At 53.6% G+C, this 17,713-nt stretch overlaps 3 protein-coding genes across 7 annotated transcripts in view; 1 reads left to right on the top strand and 2 right to left on the bottom strand.

Moving 5' to 3' along the window:
• The window catches only part of TTC21A (tetratricopeptide repeat domain 21A), a 32,132-nt gene extending 31,485 nt beyond the window's left edge, over window positions 1-647 (bottom strand). For both annotated transcript variants that reach the window (XM_087870109.1, XM_087870110.1), the window contains exon 1: window positions 555-647. In XM_087870109.1, the coding sequence (XP_087726235.1) occupies window positions 555-581 (27 nt within the window). In that variant the 5' untranslated portion in view covers window positions 582-647. The remainder of the gene's footprint in view (window positions 1-554) is intronic.
• A 113-nt stretch (window positions 648-760) lies between these two features.
• GORASP1 (golgi reassembly stacking protein 1) lies at window positions 761-11,489 on the top strand. 3 transcript variants are annotated; one of them, XM_087870108.1, is made up of 9 exons: window positions 761-941; window positions 4,745-4,825; window positions 5,309-5,581; window positions 6,818-6,904; window positions 7,045-7,175; window positions 7,430-7,652; window positions 8,378-8,528; window positions 8,983-9,132; window positions 9,380-11,489. In XM_087870108.1, exons 1-9 carry the CDS (start codon window positions 879-881, stop codon window positions 9,631-9,633), a joined length of 1,413 nt encoding a protein of 470 aa, XP_087726234.1. In that variant the 5' UTR covers window positions 761-878; the 3' UTR covers window positions 9,634-11,489. The 3 variants fall into 3 exon arrangements, with proteins under 3 accessions (XP_087726234.1, XP_045654168.1, XP_045654173.1); XM_045798212.2 differs by having other exon boundaries at window positions 762-941; window positions 5,378-5,581; XM_045798217.2 differs by lacking the exon at window positions 761-941 and adding an exon at window positions 3,220-4,654 and having other exon boundaries at window positions 5,378-5,581.
• WDR48 (WD repeat domain 48) overlaps window positions 11,490-17,713 on the bottom strand; it is a 44,718-nt gene continuing 38,494 nt past the window's right edge. For both annotated transcript variants that reach the window (XM_045798202.2, XM_045798203.2), the window contains 3 exons: window positions 15,703-15,779; window positions 14,145-14,337; window positions 11,490-13,484 (listed from right to left, as the gene is read on the bottom strand). In XM_045798202.2, coding sequence (XP_045654158.1) covers window positions 13,389-13,484; window positions 14,145-14,337; window positions 15,703-15,779 — 366 coding nt within the window. In that variant the 3' untranslated portion in view covers window positions 11,490-13,388. The remainder of the gene's footprint in view (window positions 13,485-14,144; window positions 14,338-15,702; window positions 15,780-17,713) is intronic.

Raw genomic sequence — 17,713 nt, 5'->3', positions numbered from 1 at the left:
TTTTGGGGTGTGTGTGTGGGGGGGTACTGTTTCAGATGCCTGGAGAGAGATGGTGGGGATCCTGGGCTAGGAGATACAAAGCCGTGGGTTCTGTCAGAACACTTGTAGGAGCTGACATTTCCTGCTGATAGACAGGACCCGATGTGGGAATGGAGAAGAGTGAAGGCTGTAGGATCAAACAGTGGTGCCGTCTACTGAGGTAGGGGACGCAGAAGAGGCAGAGGCAGGAGAGGGGGAGATGATGGCAAGATGACAGAGAAGGGTTTTGGATACCTTGGTTGGGGGGAGCTCGAGGACAAGACTGGGTGGAGACGCTGATTTGGAGCTCAGGGTGCACAGAGAACACCAGCGGAGAAAGATGCGCTCGTAAAGAACAGTGAGGCCAGAGGGGGCCAGGCCCTTCATTAGCGGCCGGCCAGGGACAGCGAAAGGCGGATGAAGGGGACAGCAGGAGCGGTTGGAGAGGTGACAGGAGAGCAGCGGGGCGCGGGAGTCTCGGGGCCAGGGGCGGAGAGTCCCAGAGGGAGCGGCCTGGCCGCGCTCGGGCCACGCACCATAAGGGAGGAGTCATTGCCGCTCATCTCCGGGCGCCCGCGGCTCCGAGTCCGGGTCTGGTGCGGCCGCGCAGAGCTGGATTCCCGAGTAAGGGTCCTGGGCACTTCTCTCGCGGCCGGAAGTTGGAGGCGCGCGTCCTTGGAAACGGAGGTAAGGCCGGTTGCTAAGAGCGTCAGAGTCAGGGGTGGGAGAGGCAGGCACCCACGTGACAAGGCGCTGGCAATCGAGCGCCGAAAGGGCTAGTGCGCGCTGGTGGCGCGGGTTCGCCCTGCGGGCTTGGCATCGCGGTACCGGGACACGGGCGCCGGCGCCGGGCCGCAGCCATGGGCCTGGGCGCCAGCGCCGAGCAGCCCGCGGGCGGCGCCGAGGGTTTCCACCTGCACGGGGTGAGTCGCCCCCGCGGCGCCGGTGACCTTGGCGGGGCGCCCGCACGGACGCGAGGGGACGTCTGATCGCCGGCTCGAGGGAGGCAGGGGCGGGGTCCCGGCCCCCCGAGCGGCTGCCCTGGTGTGGGGGTGTGCTTCCTTCCTGGTGGGAGCAGCCTGCGGGAGGCGGCGCCGCGGCGCTCTGGCCCCCGGCCCGTCTGCGGCCGCGGTCGGCCCGGCGCCGGCCCCGAGTGCCAGCCATGCAGGAAGCGGGAGAGTTTCCTGGTCCGGTCGGGCCACCCGGAATGGCACTTCTCCCGGGTGAAGATTACACCACGTCCAGTCGGGACGCACTTGCGCACTTAGGTCATCACTTGTGATCGCCTCCTTACTGGGCCTGGGGACAGAGCCGGCAAGACCAGAACCTAGCTCCCCGTCCTTGGGTCCATAGATTCGGGGTGGCCAAGTGGATGTCAACTGCCAGGGAGCCTGCCGGCGCGCATCCCGCCGTCTTGGGGTCGGACAGGCCTCCGGTCCGGGGCTCGAGGAGCAGAAACAACTAGCCAGGGAGAGCCTGAGAATGCCTCAGAAGGCACGGGGGGAGCGTTGGCAGCAGGGGAGGGACCTGGAGGTCTGGACAAGCAGTTCTGAGCAAAGTGGAGACGGAGTGGGGTTCCTAGAGTCTGAAGGTGAGGAGAGGGCCTGCAGCCAGTTGGAGAGTTGGGGTGGCGATGTGTACTGTGGAGAAGGAGGTGTTGTAATGGAGGTGAGGGGGCACAGGGTCTCCGAACCCACAGTGTAGTTAGGGGAAGGACCTTGTGTTTTTCCATGGGCACTGTGGATGGATTGCAGAGCTGAGTGTAGGCCGGCAAGCTGGTCAGTTTGGTGCTTGGCTGCTGAGGGGTGTCTAAAGCTCTGTTATCAACTACAAGAGGGGAGGGCTAAAGAAGGGGGTTCCTAAAAGTCAGGTTGGCTTCAGGGCCCAGAGTTGACAGGACCCTGTTTGGTGATGGGCTTTCTCTGGTCGGCATCATGGTGAGGCACCTGACAGAAAAGGTGGACAGTGGAATGCATCCCATCAGGAGAATCTTCCAGCAGGCTGATGGAAAACATAGAAATTGAGGACTTGGAGAGGTGGGGTGGGGGGGGAATGTGGGAGAGGGGCTGAGTGGAGAGGTCAAAGGATTGGAGGTCTTCCACTCACAAAAACAGGTATTTTTGAGCACATGCTGTGGCAGGCCGAGTTCTGGGTGCCAGAGGTAAAGCAGTGGAGAGAACAGATGTCATCCCTCTTCTCAGGGAGCTTACCTTTGGTTGCTGGCACGGAGAGGAGGGTGAGAGATGAAATAGAAATCTATGGTACGTGCTGATCAGTACTGGGGAGGAGAGAGTAGAGTAAATGCATACAGAGGATAGCCGGTTCTGTTTTGGATAGAGGGGTCAGAAAAGGCCTCACATCAAGACACCTAGGAAGGAAGGAGTGGACAGTACAGAGACTTAGGGGAAGAGCGTTCTAGGCTGAGGGAGGGCCTGAGGCGGGTTGTGTCGGTTGGGTTGAGGAAGAGCAGGAGATAAGGCTGGCATACATAGGTGGGGTGGCCTGTGTGAGAGGTAAAGGGTGAGGCCAGATTATGCGGGGCCCGTTGTGTCCCAAAGATCTGGGATTTTGTTCTGCCACGTGGAGCCATCGGGACGTTTTCCGTGGAAGCGTGACATTACCTGCTTACATTTCCTGAAAACTGTGTGTGCTGCCTTCTATAAACACTGACATTCTCACTGTGCACCCGGCCTGTTGGAAAAGTCCCTGCCCTCAGGGAGATTAGAGGCGTGGAGGGTTCCCCAGGAAATGGTTGTGACAGGGCAGTGGAACAGAGCAGGTTCTGGGTTGGACTTCCTGGGGTCAGATTTCTGAATAATGGAGTACTTTTCCTCCTGCATAAGTCGGTGCTGGTAAAAAGGTTAGGTGCAAGGTAGGGCAGGTGGCGCAGTCCCCTGGCACCGAGCCAATCCTCAGCAAGTGTCAGCTGCTGTCCCTTTAATTACATTAGATGCGCTGATGCGGAACACAGTGGAAAGTGTTGTGAAAGCAGCAAGCATCGTGGGGCTGTGGGGTGAGGGTGATGAGAGCCCCCACAGGAGAGCGGGACAGAGGGCAGTGATTGTGGTGGGCGCGGTGGCAGCTACGTAGATTATTTCTGCACTAGAGCCTTTGTGGGTGATGGCAAGGCCCGGGGCAAGGGCAGTGGAGTACAGCCAGGGGACAAGGTCATGGGGGAGGTTGGGGAGAGGTATTGGGGGTGTCTGGGAGAGGGCCGGGGGATTGGAGGCCTGAGCCTCTGGACCTCAGTAATGATGGAGGGCGGCTGACAGGGAATAACTGAGGAGGGGAGTGGGCCGGCAGCTGGGTGGCACTGGCCTCAGGAGCAGGGACCTTCCCAGAGGTAGGCGGAGTGGCACAGAAAGTGGTCCTGAGCAGGGAGGAGTACTTCTGCACAAGCTGTCTCTGAGTAACTGTCCAATGGCTTTCCAAAGACACCTTGTCCCCGCTTTCCCATGAAGGGAGAGGGGCAGGGCTCAGAGCTCCCCTGTCGCAGGCCAACTGGGACTGGAGTCGGTTTCTGGGCTCACTGTCATTGGAAGCCATGGCAGTTTCTGGGGGTGGCAAGCAGGGGCTCAGTGGGTGGTGACCTAACTAGAAGGGCGTCCTAATTCCAGGGGCGAATTCCCCTGGATCCCAGGGCTCAGGGTGAGCTCTCCTTCAGCTTGGGGAATCCAAGACTATAGGGGCTAGCGGGTGTCGGAAGCCACAGGGCCTTCCCGTGGTGGAGGCATCCAGAACCTGAGCCCTGTGTCCTCTGGGCTGATGCCTGACCAGCAGGACATCAAGTGCTCACAGCCAAAGGCCTGAGGGTGTGGGGCCCACCGCAGGGTCTGGCCCTGGGGATAAAGGCTGCATTGTTTGAGCAAGGCTCTGTAAATGGGGCCTTTGAGATGGATTTCTACTCCAGCTGGGAGGCTTGGTTGCTGTGTTTTTGGAGACAGCAGTGAGTTCCGGAATACAGGGCTGGAGGCCCCCTTGGGCTAGGAGTGGCTCCCGGAGGAGCCGGAGGAGCCGAGAGGAGCCGAGAGGAGCCGAGAGGAGCCGAGAGGAGCCGAGAGGAGCGGAGCGGAGCCGAGCCGAGCCGAGCTGAGGCTGTGAGGCGGGGATTTGGCCTGCTCATGGGACTTCCTCTCATAGGGCTCCCAGCTCAGGCTCATCCCTGTGCCTTGGGTCTGCTTCCCTCGGCCACACTCCTCAGCAGCTCCCACGCCCGCCCAGCTGAGCTTGGATCTGTCACCACAGGGTCTGGGCCCTCTGGGATCTGGCCATTGGCTGCCTACCCTGTCTGTCTTTCTGAGCACATCCCTGGTTTCATCTATCCTGGGGCCCTCCCTTCCTAAACCTTTCTGGTAAACCTGCTGGCTTCACAGTGGCCCAAGCTTCCCCACAGGCCTGTGCCACCTTGTGTCTGTGTGGCCTCCTAGAAGCCCCCCTGGGCTGCCTGGGCTCTCCTGTGAGGCATCTCTGGAAGCATGATGTGTGGATTGTGATCAGACAAGAGCCATTTCCTGAGGAGGACAGTCTTGCCCAGGAAGGTAGCAGGAGATGACGGCGTTACTTTGACAGTGCACACGTGTGGCCTGCCTGGAACAGTTCGTGCAGTGCCCGGGTCCTTGTTGGACCACCCGAAGTGGTGATGGACAGTCTCTGACATTTGGGGGCAGGGGGTTTCTCGGAGAGTCATGAGGCTTGTGCCGTGACTGTGGCCTCTGCTGTGGGACAGGTGCAGGAGAACTCCCCAGCCCAGCAGGCGGGCCTGGAACCCTACTTTGACTTCATCATCACCATCGGGCACTCGAGGCTGGTGAGGCTTCCCCCATGCTACGGCTGCCTTGTGTGTGTGTGTGTGTGTGTCCTGTCCCACAGCAGGCCCCACCCTGCTCCTGCCTCCCTTTCCTTCCGGAGGGAGGCCCAGCCCATCTCTCCTTCTTCTAGGCTTGTACTCCGCTTGACTGGGGCCCTGCTCATTGCCCAGCTCCTGAGCTTTCTGAGGTGGATGGGTGGTGAGGGGGCTCTTGGAGCCACAAGGTCTAAAGGGCCTGCCTCTTGGAGCATGAGAGGTGTCAAAGTGGCCCAGAGGCCGGTCAGAGAGGGGCAGCCCTGCGGTGCTCTGGACCAAGTAGGCCCTTTGTTCACTTTGTTGTATTTCCGGCAGGGGGGGTGGCTGAGGGAGGCAGGTTTCATGGTGCTTAGGGCTGGTGGGGTTTGCAGTGGTCGCAGGTCCTGACCCACGCCCACACCAGACCCTGCTGGGGCAGCTGGCCACCGGGGCCCTTCCTCCTGTCAGACCCAGACTTGTCTGAGGGGCCCCAACCCAGGGTGGGGGCCCTTGGCGTCAGCCCCGCTGCCCCCGCAGAACAAGGAGAATGACACGCTGAAGGCCCTGCTGAAGGCCAACGTGGAGAAGCCTGTGAAGCTAGAGGTGTTCAACATGAAGACCATGAAGGTGCGCGAGGTGGAGGTGGTGCCCAGCAACATGTGGGGCGGCCAGGGCCTGCTGGGCGCCAGCGTGCGCTTCTGCAGCTTCCGCAGGGCCAGCGAGCACGTGTGGCACGTGCTGGTGAGTGGGCGCGGGGGGTGGTGTGGGGCTGGCAGGCGGCTAGGGTAGGGGTGAGGTGTGGGGCAGCTGGGCCAGGCCAACAACCAGTGCTTCTGCGAGAGGGGTCCCTGAGGGCCACTCATCATCACCTGACCTGTGCAGCCCGCCTGTTAGCCAGGCGGCTTTGGGCACCTTCTCACCCTCTAACCCTTGGTTTCTTATTTTGAGAGGTGGGATACCATCTGCTGGAGGGGTGCTCGTACTGCCAGAAGGCTGCTGCTGCCAGCCTTTATAGATCGTGTCTCTTCTGGTAGACTCTATGGTATACCAGGACCGAGGCTTTTCTGGCAGGTCTCCTCAGAGCCTCTTTGGGCCTTGGGCAGTGCCTGGGGGCTGGGTCTTCCTGAGTCTCAGTGACTGAGTTGTTGCAGACGTTGCTGTTAGTGTCTGTTCTCTCTCTCTCTCTCACACACACACTCACACACACACGCGTGATCTGTACGTTCATCGGTGGTGCCCACAATCTTGATGCTTGGTCCCAAGGAGGGTGCCCCGACCGGAAATGGACTGATTTGATTTCTAGCCTCCTGTATTGCTGACTTCTCATGGGTGATTTCTCAACCTTTCCGCCCTCCTTAGTTTGTCCATGAGTGCAGTGGAGGTGATGAGGCCAATCCCTTTGCATTGCTCGGGGAGACTGGGAGATTGGGAGTGGTAGAGTTTCCCAGGGAGGAAATGATCCTTCTACCCAGTTCTGCTCACTGCCCCGCCTCCAGCCCCTACACAGGGGTCTCCAGCGATATGCCTGCACCAGTAACAGCACGGCAGTTGGGCACTTACTGTGGGCCAACGTGTGGTTTTCATTCTTTGCCTATATTCTATTTTTAATTTTTTCAGCAATCCTATGAGGAAGTACTGCATATCCTACTTTTAATTGTGGGGAAACTGACGCTAGGGGGGGTTAAGTATCTGTCCATAGTTACAGGCTAGAGGTTGGTGGAGTCAGGATTTAAACGAGGTCACGTTCTAGAGCTCAGGGCTGTGAGCGGTGCCCTCATGCTGCCCTCTGCTGGGCAGTCTGTGCACCTGGGGGCGGTCGGGAAAAGAAGTGGAGTAAGCAAGTCTGGGCCTGATGTCCTGGCCCAGAGCCCAAGGACAAGTGTCCTGCTCAGTACGTGGAGATGCGGCCCCCTCCATCCTCACCACCCCATCCCCAACTTGAGGAGCAAGACGGGTCGTTGGTGATTCTTTCTCCAGGACGTGGAACCCTCTTCACCTGCCTCCCTTGCTGGCCTGCGCCCCTACACAGACTATGTGGTTGGCTCAGACCAGATCCTCCAGGAGGTGAGTGACCTTTGGTTTGCCCTCCCCAGGCCCCCTGGATAGGGTGTGGAGGTGGGTGCTGTCCATGAGGAGGGCCTCGTTTTGTCGAGGCCTCCAATTCCAGTGCTGGGAGTGGGGCTCAGGCGCTGGCTTTGTCGTAGTCCGAGGACTTCTTTACACTCATCGAGTCCCACGAGGGGAAGCCCTTGAAGCTGATGGTTTACAACTCCGAGTCCGACTCCTGCCGGGAGGTGACTGTAACTCCCAACGCAGCCTGGGGTGGAGAGGGCAGGTACTTCCTCAGTTGGAGGGTGGCAGGGCAGGGGCCCAGTAGAGCCCTGGCTGGACCTGGCCACTGGACATGGACGCCCAGAATCCCATGGTGGGGGGTGGAGGCTGGGCTCTGGGTCTAGGGATCCTGAGGATGACCACTGGTCCAGGAGGCACCCTTTGCCCCTCATGGCCAGGAGCGGGGGTGGGGGGATGGCAGACCTAGGAAGGGCTGTAGGACAACCCCCTGGATCGAATGTTTCTGGACTTTGGCAGTCTGGGCTGTGGTATTGGCTACGGGTATCTACACCGGATCCCAACCCAGCCCCCCAGCCACCACAAGAAGCCACCTGGTACCTTGCCTCCCGGTACCCTGCCTCCTGATGCCCTGCCTCCTGATGTCCTGCCTCCTGGTGCTCCGCCACCTGGACCCATCCCCCAGGACTCTCCTGCCCCTCCTGGCCCAGAGATGGGCTCCAGGCAGGATGACTACATGGAGGTACGTGGGGAGCACCTGCCAGTGAGGGGACGTGGGGAGCTTCCTATGGGCAAAGGGGCCTGCTACCTGGGAAAAGAGGACTCAAGTCTGCTGTCGCCATGGGTGCCAAGGGCCCATTTGTGGAGCCCGCCTGCCACTTGGGTCTGGAGGTGAGGGTAATGGCAAGGCACTAGTTGTCATTTTCATTTCACGAGTGGGAAACGGAGGCTCAGGTGTGTGGAGCTTGTACTGTGCCTGAGTCTGGTAATGTTGGGCCAGAGGCTGGGCACCCAGGGCCCCAGTTGGGCTGGTTGTCTGGCCAGCTCTGTAGGGGAAGGCCAGACCTGCCTTCATGCCTGTTGAAAAGTCACCAAGTGCCTTTGGGCACTGGGCTGGTGCCTGGGGTCTGTACCGGGGGCATGCGAGGACTGCTCCCTAGGCACGCTGGAATTCACGGAAGGCCTTCTCTTCTTGTGGGTCACTAGAGGGGCCCAGCCAGGTGGGCACCTGGGGCTCTTCGGCAGAGTGGGAAGGGTGTTCCCTCCTAGTCAGCACTGCCGGAGAGGCCAGTGAGGCCCCTTGTGCCTGACTTTAGATCCCCTGTCGGGGAAGGGCAGGTCACCATGGCCGTTTGCTCCGTCAGGCAGAGTGGTGCTTCCGTGGCCAGGGTGGGCTAGGGGTTAGGTTGGACTACTCTGTCCCAACGGCCCCTGCCCTGTTCCCGCCTCCTTCCCTGGCCCATGTAGGCCCTGCTGCAGGCACCTGGCTCCTCCGTGGAGGGACAGCTTTCTGAGCCTGGGAGTCCCAGCCGTGGCGCTCCAGACCTTGGGGGATTTCCACGTGCCATGGAGATTCCTCTTCAGCCTCCACCTCCAGTGCAGCGCGTCATGGACCCAGGTAGCGAGCGGGCTCTGGCGAGGAGGCTAAGGAGCCTGCAACCCCTGGTGCTGAGGTGGGCCCCAGGTTTACAGCGAGGCTCCCGTGGCAGTGCCAAACCTTCCTCAGACCTGCTGAGGCCTCCTAGCTCATACATGCCAAGTTGGTCGCAGATGAGCCAGTCCAGTGGGCAGATGGGGGGGGGGACTGCCGTCCACTGAAGGGAAGCGGCCTGCTCAAGGTCACACGGCACAGCGGGGACAGAGCAGGGTCCGGGCCTCTGTCACTGTGCTGTTCCCTTTCTTTCCTCAGCAACAGGCAGTGGGGATCACTTTGGGGTTGGGTGGGGGTACCCCCCCTGGGTTGAGATTACAGTTTTAGGCCAGGTGCCCCAGGAACGGGGCTGAGTGAGCCAGGGTACGGGCCTTCCAGTAGTCTGGGTTTTATGCTAGTGAAGACTTGCACCCTTCCCTAGGCTTCCTGGACGTGTCGGGTATCTCCCTCTTGGACAGCAGCAATGCCAGTGTCTGGCCCAGCCTGCCCTCTGCCACAGAGGTGACCTCCACAGCTCTCTCAGCCTCCGGGCCCGAGGACGTCTCCAGCAGTGGTTCTCATGAGCGTGGTGGTGAGTGGCCCACAGCTGCGGAAGCTTTCCGGGAAGGACCCTGGTTGTTGGCAAGGCTGCCCCGAGTTTCTCAGCAGGGTGGGAGGCTGGGAGGCTGGCTTTTGGGTGAAACGCAACCACATCAAAGCATCCGGCCACTAGATCTCCCATTCCCCATCAATGCCTGGGGTGGGAGTGGGGTGGCTGTCCCAGGCCACATGGGCCCAGGGTTCTGTAGGCCTCCTCAGCCCCTCCCTGTATGTTTCAGGTGAGGCCACATGGTCCGGATCAGAGTTTGAGGTCTCCTTCCCGGACAGCCCAGGCACGCAGGCCCAGCCAGACCACCTGCCTCAGCTAACCCTTCCCGACAGCCTCACCTCTGCAGCCTCACCAGAAGACGGGCTGTCTGCTGAGCTGCTTGAAGCGCAGGCTGAGGAGGAGCTGGCAAGCACAGAGAGCCCAGATTTCGGGGCAGAGGCTGAGGAGGCAGCCAGCCAGGCCCAGCTATCCACCCCCGAATAACGCCCTAGGCTGTGTCGAGGCCCCTGATGGCATTTCGTGAGGCCTAGATGTGGGGAAGCAGCTTAGGCCACACTACACGCAGCCTAGCCCCTTGCCTGATCCCGGCCGTGTGTGCAGCTTTCTAGGCGGTGGCTCCCAGGATGTGCAGGGACTGCTGTGGGGCGGGGCTTGTGTGTCCACACAGACCCTACTGGTGTCCAAGAGATAACCTCCCAGCATTAATTCTGCCTGATGGTCCTGGCTTTGGGGAATCGGGCACTTGTTTGAGTCTCAGACAAGTCCTTCTGGGGTGGTGGAGGACTGGGAGCAGTACCCAGATCAAGTTTTGCAGGAGCTTGCGTGGGGCAGAGAGCCTCAGTGGGTAGGAAGAGGAGGCCATGGGCCTTGGGGAAGGGCATCTTTCGGCCATGTACCCTTAAGTCCAGTGCTTGCTCCTGCTCTGGACACTATGGCTGCCCAGGAGGCAGCAGGGTCCACACAGAGTCGGGTGTGCAGATGGAGTGCGGGAGGAAGGGATAGGTCTGGAGAGTTTGCCTAACTCTTGGTAGGGCTTGCCTTGATTCTTCTTGCGCAGCTCAGCTAGCCTCGTGTGCACTAGAAGGCAGCCCCACGCCTTGGGGATCCCTGAAGCCCCAATTACCGTCTCTTCTGTCATGTGCCCTCATCTCTATACTACACTGCACAGTCACTCGGCTGACTGACATCTGCCAGTTACAGCTGGAGGAGAGAAGCAGTGACCTTGTCCCCCTCTCCTGGAAGAGGAGGACTGGAAATTCTAGGCCCTTCAGCAGAGGCTCACTTGTTCTTGGACCACGATGTTTCTTCTTCCCAGGGCCTACACCCCACAGACCCAGTATCTCTAGTGGTGACTCCTGTCAGCTCCCAAACTTCTACAGCCATCTCTTGTAAATATACAAGGCATCCAGTCAGCCCCAGCGGTGAATAAAAATTGCAAATCTAAGTTCACCATCCTAAGCAGACTCTCAAAGCCAATCCTGACTGGATCTCTTTACACACAGCTCTCACCCTATGGGGGAACAAGGGGCCTGGACGAGAGTGGGTCCATTTTGCTCTTTTCCATAGAATGGGAGGAGGCTGTTCCCTTCACCCCAGGTGCCCCAAGAGGCTAAGACTAGGCCAGGTCTTCTGCTCTACCTGGTTCCTGTAGGAAAAGGAGGGCTCCACGCAGGAACGGCCTCTCATCCCCTGAAGTCCCTCACCTTCCCACTTCTTGCTAATTGCCACAAAAGCTGCCTCTGGCCTGGTCTTCTAGCTGCTACCCAGTTTAACGTCCCACCTTTGCCGCTTGATCTGTAATATGTGCACTTAACAGAGCATTCAGAGTTCTGTTAGGCCCACAGGACAAGGACTGTCTGCTCTGGAGGGCACAGACCAAGTATATGCAGGGAGGGCCCCAATTAGCAAACACTTCAAATTTCTACCACTGTGACTGCATTTGAAGCAAGCCCTTGTCAAGCCTACCAGAGCAGCTGATAAGCCTGCTGAACAGGGAGGCATTGTGTCCGAAGCCAGGGCTGCAGCTGGGTTCTTGGACTGTCTGGGAGCCCAGCGTCTGCCTGTAGGAGGAATCCAGGAGGTAGAAGAGAATCACCACAGGACTGTTCTGAGGCCTGCTTCCCTGAACTGCTGCCTGGCAGTCTGGTCCAAAATCACCCTCACCCTAGGATTCTGGCTCTTTCCTCCCTCACTTTTACACACTCCCCGCCCTAAATAGGGGGATAAAATGGTACTGATGCTAACGATGCCAGGGTAAACACGGAACCAGAACTTTCTCTGTAATCTGCTATGAAGGAAAACGACAAGTGAAAGAAATAAAGGTGTACTACACTTTGAAATATTGTAACTAAAGCCTTTATTCTATACAACTGTGAAATACAGATTTTTACCCTTTTGGCATTGCAGACTGTCAGATTTTCTGGAAACTGTTACTGGTTTGACTGGAAGGAAAAAAAGTAGAAGCATGCTGAGGGTCAGATCTATGACAGGAAGGGAACGCAGCCGCCCCTCAAGGCTGGGCACATGGGGCAAAATGGCCCAGCAAGACCATTCCTTTAGCCCAAGGGCCCAGGACTCCTGCAAACACAGTGGAGGGCTGATAAGTGAGTTGTGGGGTTTGTTTTTGCCATTAATTCACAACTATTGCTAAAAAATGTGCACCAAAAGCGCACTGTTGTATCCAACAGATAGAAAGGATTTTTAAAAAAGGAAGCCGGTTGCTCTCTGTGTAATGGAGAAAGACTCACTGGAAATGCGGCGTGTCTTTGCTCACTTCCTCAAAGTGCTGGAGGCAGTGACCTGTCCACTTTCCAAAGGAGGCTGACCAGCAGTGAGGGAACCCTGTCTCTACAGTTGTGCAGGTAAGAATATCTCAAATAGAAAGGTCTGGAACCAGGCCCATCAGCTGCCTCCAGCTGAACCTGTGAAGATGTAGAAAAGAAAAAACCTTCCCCGCCCCTCCCCAGTCCCTGCGGTTGTGGGGACAGACCGCACACGAGCTGGGGAGGCAAGTGGACTGGAATAAACTGCCCTCTGAAGGCACTTGTGCTTCTGGCTTCATACAGGAGGCTTGTCTCATATAGTTTTACAGGGGTGGACCACTGTTCTGTTCTGAATACAAATGACCTTGGGGAGAATCCAAAGTATTTTTTTCTGCCAAAAGTTAAGTGTTTATCCCCAATAAGTTATATTCTGTACAAGACTCAAATGATTCTATGAAAGCTTCAGGTTGTAAGAACAAAAAGAACTCTGGATACAGGTAACACAACAAAAACCTGCATATAAAACTCTGGAGAAAACAAGTACATATACTCCCAGGATATGAATACCAAATAAACTCACTAGGATAGCCTTTTTACTCTGACACCATACATTTTAGGTAGCATTTAAATGAAGCAAGTATTTCCTCATGGTCTTAAGTTTTGATGGTGTCACACTGCTCACCCAGAGCACGAACCTGTGGTGTCACTTGGCCTGGCGCCTCAACAAAGCTGGACCTGCCTGTGGCTGCCGCACAGCTGGGGGCACTGTGGGGGTGCGGCAGCCCTGGGCACTGCAGGGCACACTCCAGTCTGGCGGTCCAAGTGCTACTGTCCAGCACCCAGAATTTCTATAGGTCTTCCTAAAAGAACGCATCTGAGATGCAATATTAAAACAAGCCCAACAAGGATAATTTATTATGAAATGGGCTGGCTCTGGAATTGTACAACAGCAAATTCCTATTAAAAATAACTGTCTTAAATGTGAGAACAACTCGTTTGTTTTTAATGACCGACTTGGAAAAAGCCTTCATAGGTGCTGCATGAATGGAATGTACTCGGTCAGAAAAGCTACAGAGCGTGTGGGTTTGAAGTTGAAACACAGTGACAGATGTGGCTCTACCTATGTGTCTCTAACAAGTGCTTACAGACAAAGATAAGGTCCTTTGAAACGAAAGGAGGAGGAAACGAAAGGAGGAAGGCCTGTCGTCCGTTCTCTGTCCATCTCACAAGACACAGTGTGCTTGCGGGGTCTTCTGCTCGTGCTCTCTGCTTCCCTGGGGACAGCTTAATCTACACATGGAGACTGGTTTCTATTTTACATCGCATTAGTCACTTCAACTGAAAGAGAATCTCGGTCCATACCAAATCGGCCGTTAGAAGTCTTGCTCCCGCTGGGGCTCGGTGGGCTTCCTAGGACTACTCTCGGGGCCATAGAGGAAGGTCAGTAAATGAATACCCAGGAGCACGCGCCCCCCCTCACGTGGACTTCTGACGGTAATGGAGGGTGAGGTCGCCACCACTCTTCCATATGAAGTGCTTCACTGTTCGGAGGTCCATGTTTGGATCTAAAACCTGAACAGCAAAAAATACATAATAAAAAATGTCAAAGCCTCTACTTTGTAATACCCCAGACCTTCACTGTGAACTCAGGGACTCTCATCAGGTGATCCAGCTTGTTCTCCCCTCACCTGCACCTGGTGGCCTGCTCTTGCTGACAGCGCTCCCACGCACGCAGACACGAACCCGGGCCCTGAGAGACGGGTGGCTTGTGTGACTAGGCCAGAGATCCCAACTTCAGCCATTCCCCTTAGGAAATGCCTTGAGTGCACCTTTATTTAAAAGTCTCCCCAATGCTCTACCCACCTCCGCTTCAAATCTTAAACCAACTCGGCAGATACTGCTCTGCCAATCAAGGCAGTCATGTGTCTTTTGCTTGTCAGGTAAAAAAACAAAAGCCGTCAGCACATTCACCATTTGTGTGTGCATTTCAATCTCCGTGTCCTTTTCCTGAGAATCTCCCTGGGGTAAATAGATTTTTTGGGGGTGGGCTGCAGGGCCCCTCTAGAAAGAGCCTCACCAATAGGTGGGAGAGACGCAGCACTCCTTAAAGCCTCCGTAAAAGCAGAAGCACCCCCAAAGGTAACAGACATGGGAACCATAATCACACCATATTTAACTTTCTGAGCATCGGCGCTGGAAAAAAATGGGGCTGTGGTCCTCAAGTGCACTTACCTGGTCCTGGCACAAAAGTTCAATTTTCTCCTCTGCCAACACAGCAATATCCTCTTCTTTTTCCTGTTCTCCTGGTTTTTCATTATTAGAAGAGCTAGTGGTTTGCGACTCATTGTCCAAGTTGATGATTTTCTCATAAACATGTTCCATTACCTTTCGGACTTGGAGCATGTCACTAGCAGAGAGTCTATCTCTGTAAAAAGCAAGGGCAGACTGTGCCATCAGGAAATCACTAGATACTGTCTCTTACATAGTCTTTGGTGTTCACATTGGATAAAGATAAAACATAGCACTGAAACGTAAACCAAGAAGTGTTTTTAGTCATTGCCTTAATCTAGTTTTAGAATTGCCAACGTTTCCATCATGTCCCAAGACACAGATTACATGTAAGTGAGATTAAATACATGTTCTTAAAACTTACCTATACATCAAGAACAGCCTTCTGGGTTTTTTTCTCTTAAAGATGATCCTAGAGCGTGGGCAAACTAAATGCTCCCGGGAGGGAAGGCAGCCCCCAGTGTTTACCAGGCTTCAAATCCCCTAGTGCTTTCTCCTGCGGCTCTCGGCCCTCCAGCCAAGACCTCCTGCCTGAACTTTAGGCCACAAGCCCAACAGCTGGCTGGGTATCTCCAGATGGACATCCCACAGGTACCTCAAACTCTGTGTCCCAAACCAGATTCATCAGTTTCCTCACCCCCAAACCTACTTCTCTTGTATCACTGACGTCAGTTAAAAATGGCCAACCCAAGCAGCTCAGGCTCAAACTCTGAAAGCCATCTTGAACTTCAGTCATTAAGTCTAGCTGAAGTGCTATCTAGGACTTGCTTTAAAATAATCCGGGGTGTATGTGTATGTGTGTGTGTAGGTAGGTGGCAGGGAGGCGAGGCAGAGGTAGAGAGGAAGCACAATGGTTAGCCATGTGTCATTTGTTTCATAGGATAATGGGGGTTCATGCTCCTGATCTCTTTTTTGTGTATGTTTGGAAATTTCCCGAACAAAAAGTTTTCAAGTCTTGTTGATTTTACTTGCTTGGATATACATCCATGAGACCTCCGATTTCCCTTTCCACTTCCGGCCACCCCTACATCCTCTGCGGCAGCTGCACCGGTCCTTGCTCATTTTTAGGATCTTGTGCATGCTCCCACTTCCACATCCTCAATCAAACCATTTCCTGGACCACGAATACCTCTCTTTTGAAATTCTATCCATTCCTTATATATCTAGCTCAAATTCTGTCTTTCAAGAAGCCTTCTGGACATCTCCAGTCCACAATTCATTTCTTTCTCCTACTCTCATCATTCCCTAAGTATCCATAAAAGCAGTTTTTATACACAGATTGTGTCCTAAACTATGCTATGGCAAGAGACAAAAACCAAATCTTACTTTTTTGAACATTTGTGGCCTACCACAGGAGGTACTTGGTATGATAAATTATGTAAGTTTTCAGTATTATAAAAACTAGCTTTAGATCTCTTTTACTGTAAAAGCAATCATAAAGAAGAAGAAAGCTCTGCCAATTAATTAGATCAAGGCATCATGTGACACTACATTTACTTACTTTTTTAAAGTTTTTGCTCCCGAAGATGCATGAGGTTGGAGGTAGAAAGGAATTTTGTTGAATTTGGGCATGTTTTTCTGGAATATTAAAAGTAAAAAGAAAGGTATGATCAATTGATTAGCCAATGAATGAAAATGATGTCAACAGAAAAACATGATTTGCAAGTTATTTTATAATTAAAACGGACTTTCTATGAAATGTATAGTAAGCTATCAAATTATCCAAGTCAGCCTTAGAGAAAATATATCAGGAAAGTATCATGTTTAGTTTTGTAATAAAAGATATGTGAGAAAAATGATATGTCGGTGGCAATATGAAGCTGCAGGATGGCTCTTCTCAAGTAGTAATTCAAGGTATTAAAGGGAAACAAATTTTATTTTCACTCTCAAAGCCCTAGAAATAAAAATCTCAATTCTACATTAAAACATTGGGGCTGATACCGAAGGGCCCAAACAAAAAGTTTGGTGTCTTGAGAGAAGCCCACAACATTCACCTTTTAAAAACTGTACACTCTAGGCTGGCGAGGCCCATCATCCGACTGAAAAGACCACTCAGGTCCTCCCACTTTCTTTCCCTCTGACCTCAGGTCTGAGGTTTTAAGCAAGAGTGGAAACTTCGGCCAACCACCAAGATGTCTACCATGAAGTAAACCACATACTTAGATGAAGGATAAAATTAACTGGTCATCTTTTCTCTGGGTATTAATCCCCTCCGAGCCTTCATGTCTTATCCTGTCTGGATGTCTCCTCTCAGGAATAAGCCACAGGCCTAAAGTCAGCAATGCATCCCAGGTGACTTTCACACTCAAAGGAAGTAGTGGTTTATGGGGAGCTCGGACTTAGAGAAGAGCACAGAATATCCATCAGGTGTCACACTGGCTTTAAGTTCTTGGAGGTATATCTGGGACAGAAAACACATTTTCTGAAAGTTCTAGAGATTAAATCTCTTTTCATACGGCTTTAGGAATATATAAAACAGGTCAACAGCACATTAGAGAGTCTAGAAATAGACCCATGTGTATACAGAAATTTAGTATATGATAAAGATAGAATTTCAAATTAGTAGGAAAAGGACAGATTCCAAAAAATTGTTTTGGCACACTGGCTAACCATCTGGAGAAAGTTAGCATCCTACTTCACACCAAACAAAGTAAGTTCTAATAGATTACAGATCTAGACATACACAATGATCACAGACATACTAGACAAGAACACATTTTTGCTACTTTGGAGCAGGAAATACCGAAGCAAGACATGAAACTCAGAGCCATAAAAGATCAATCTAGTTACATAAAAAGTCAAACTTTTTGCTTGGTAAAAGACACCACCCATGAACAAAGTAAAACTTCAATTAAGAGACACAGATAATAGTTGAAGGGTTAATATGCAATATGACGAAATCCTACAAATCAGTAAGAAATACAAATTACCCAAAAGATGAGCAAAGAATACAAAAAGGAAACTCACAGAAGAAATACAAATGGCCAATATGAAAAGATGCTTAACCTCACTACACATGGAAAACAAAAGCCCACATCAAAACAAGATATCTGCCATCTTTTAGCAAAGACAGAAAGCACCCAGTGTCGGTGTGTGTGGAAAAATGGGCATTCATACAATGCTGGTGAGAGCGTACGCTGCTACAGCTTTTGTGGGGGGCAATTTGGCAGTATCTATCAAAATTGAAAACACGCATACCCTTTGATCCAGCAATTCCACTTCTAGGAATTTATCCTAAAAAGTACACAAAGATACATGTACAAGGGTGTTCACCGAAGCATTGCTTGTAGTAGAACACACTGAAAACAACCTTAATGTCCGTCAGTAGGGGACCAGTTAAATAAATGATGGCACATTTATACAAAGACATACTATGTAGTCATTAAAGAGGAATGACCCATATGTACAGACATGAAAAGATGTCCAAGATGTATTTTTAAGTGAAAAACCAAACCAAGTTGCAGACCACTATGTATAACAGATCTGGTCCAAAATAATGAACTTGTGTGTGT

The sequence above is a fragment of the Ursus americanus genome, chromosome 20 (assembly GCF_024610735.1).
Source record: "Ursus americanus isolate L20-20 chromosome 20, mUrsAme1.1.p, whole genome shotgun sequence".
Classification (NCBI taxonomy): domain Eukaryota; kingdom Metazoa; phylum Chordata; class Mammalia; order Carnivora; family Ursidae; genus Ursus; species Ursus americanus.
The sequence above is the reverse complement of the archived record's forward strand: the minus strand, read 5'-3'. Positions and strand labels throughout refer to the sequence as shown.

Bases quoted from the DNA above. Each gene is read 5' to 3' on its own strand.
- GORASP1 (XM_087870108.1), top strand. From the start codon at position 879: ATGGGCCTGGGCGCCAGCGCCGAGCAGCCCGCGGGCGGCGCCGAGGGT. The intron at 5,582-6,817 runs GTGAGTGGGCGC...TTCTTTCTCCAG, and splicing joins AGCACGTGTGGCACGTGCTG to GACGTGGAACCCTCTTCACC. The intron at 7,176-7,429 runs GTACTTCCTCAG...GGACTTTGGCAG, and splicing joins GCCTGGGGTGGAGAGGGCAG to TCTGGGCTGTGGTATTGGCT.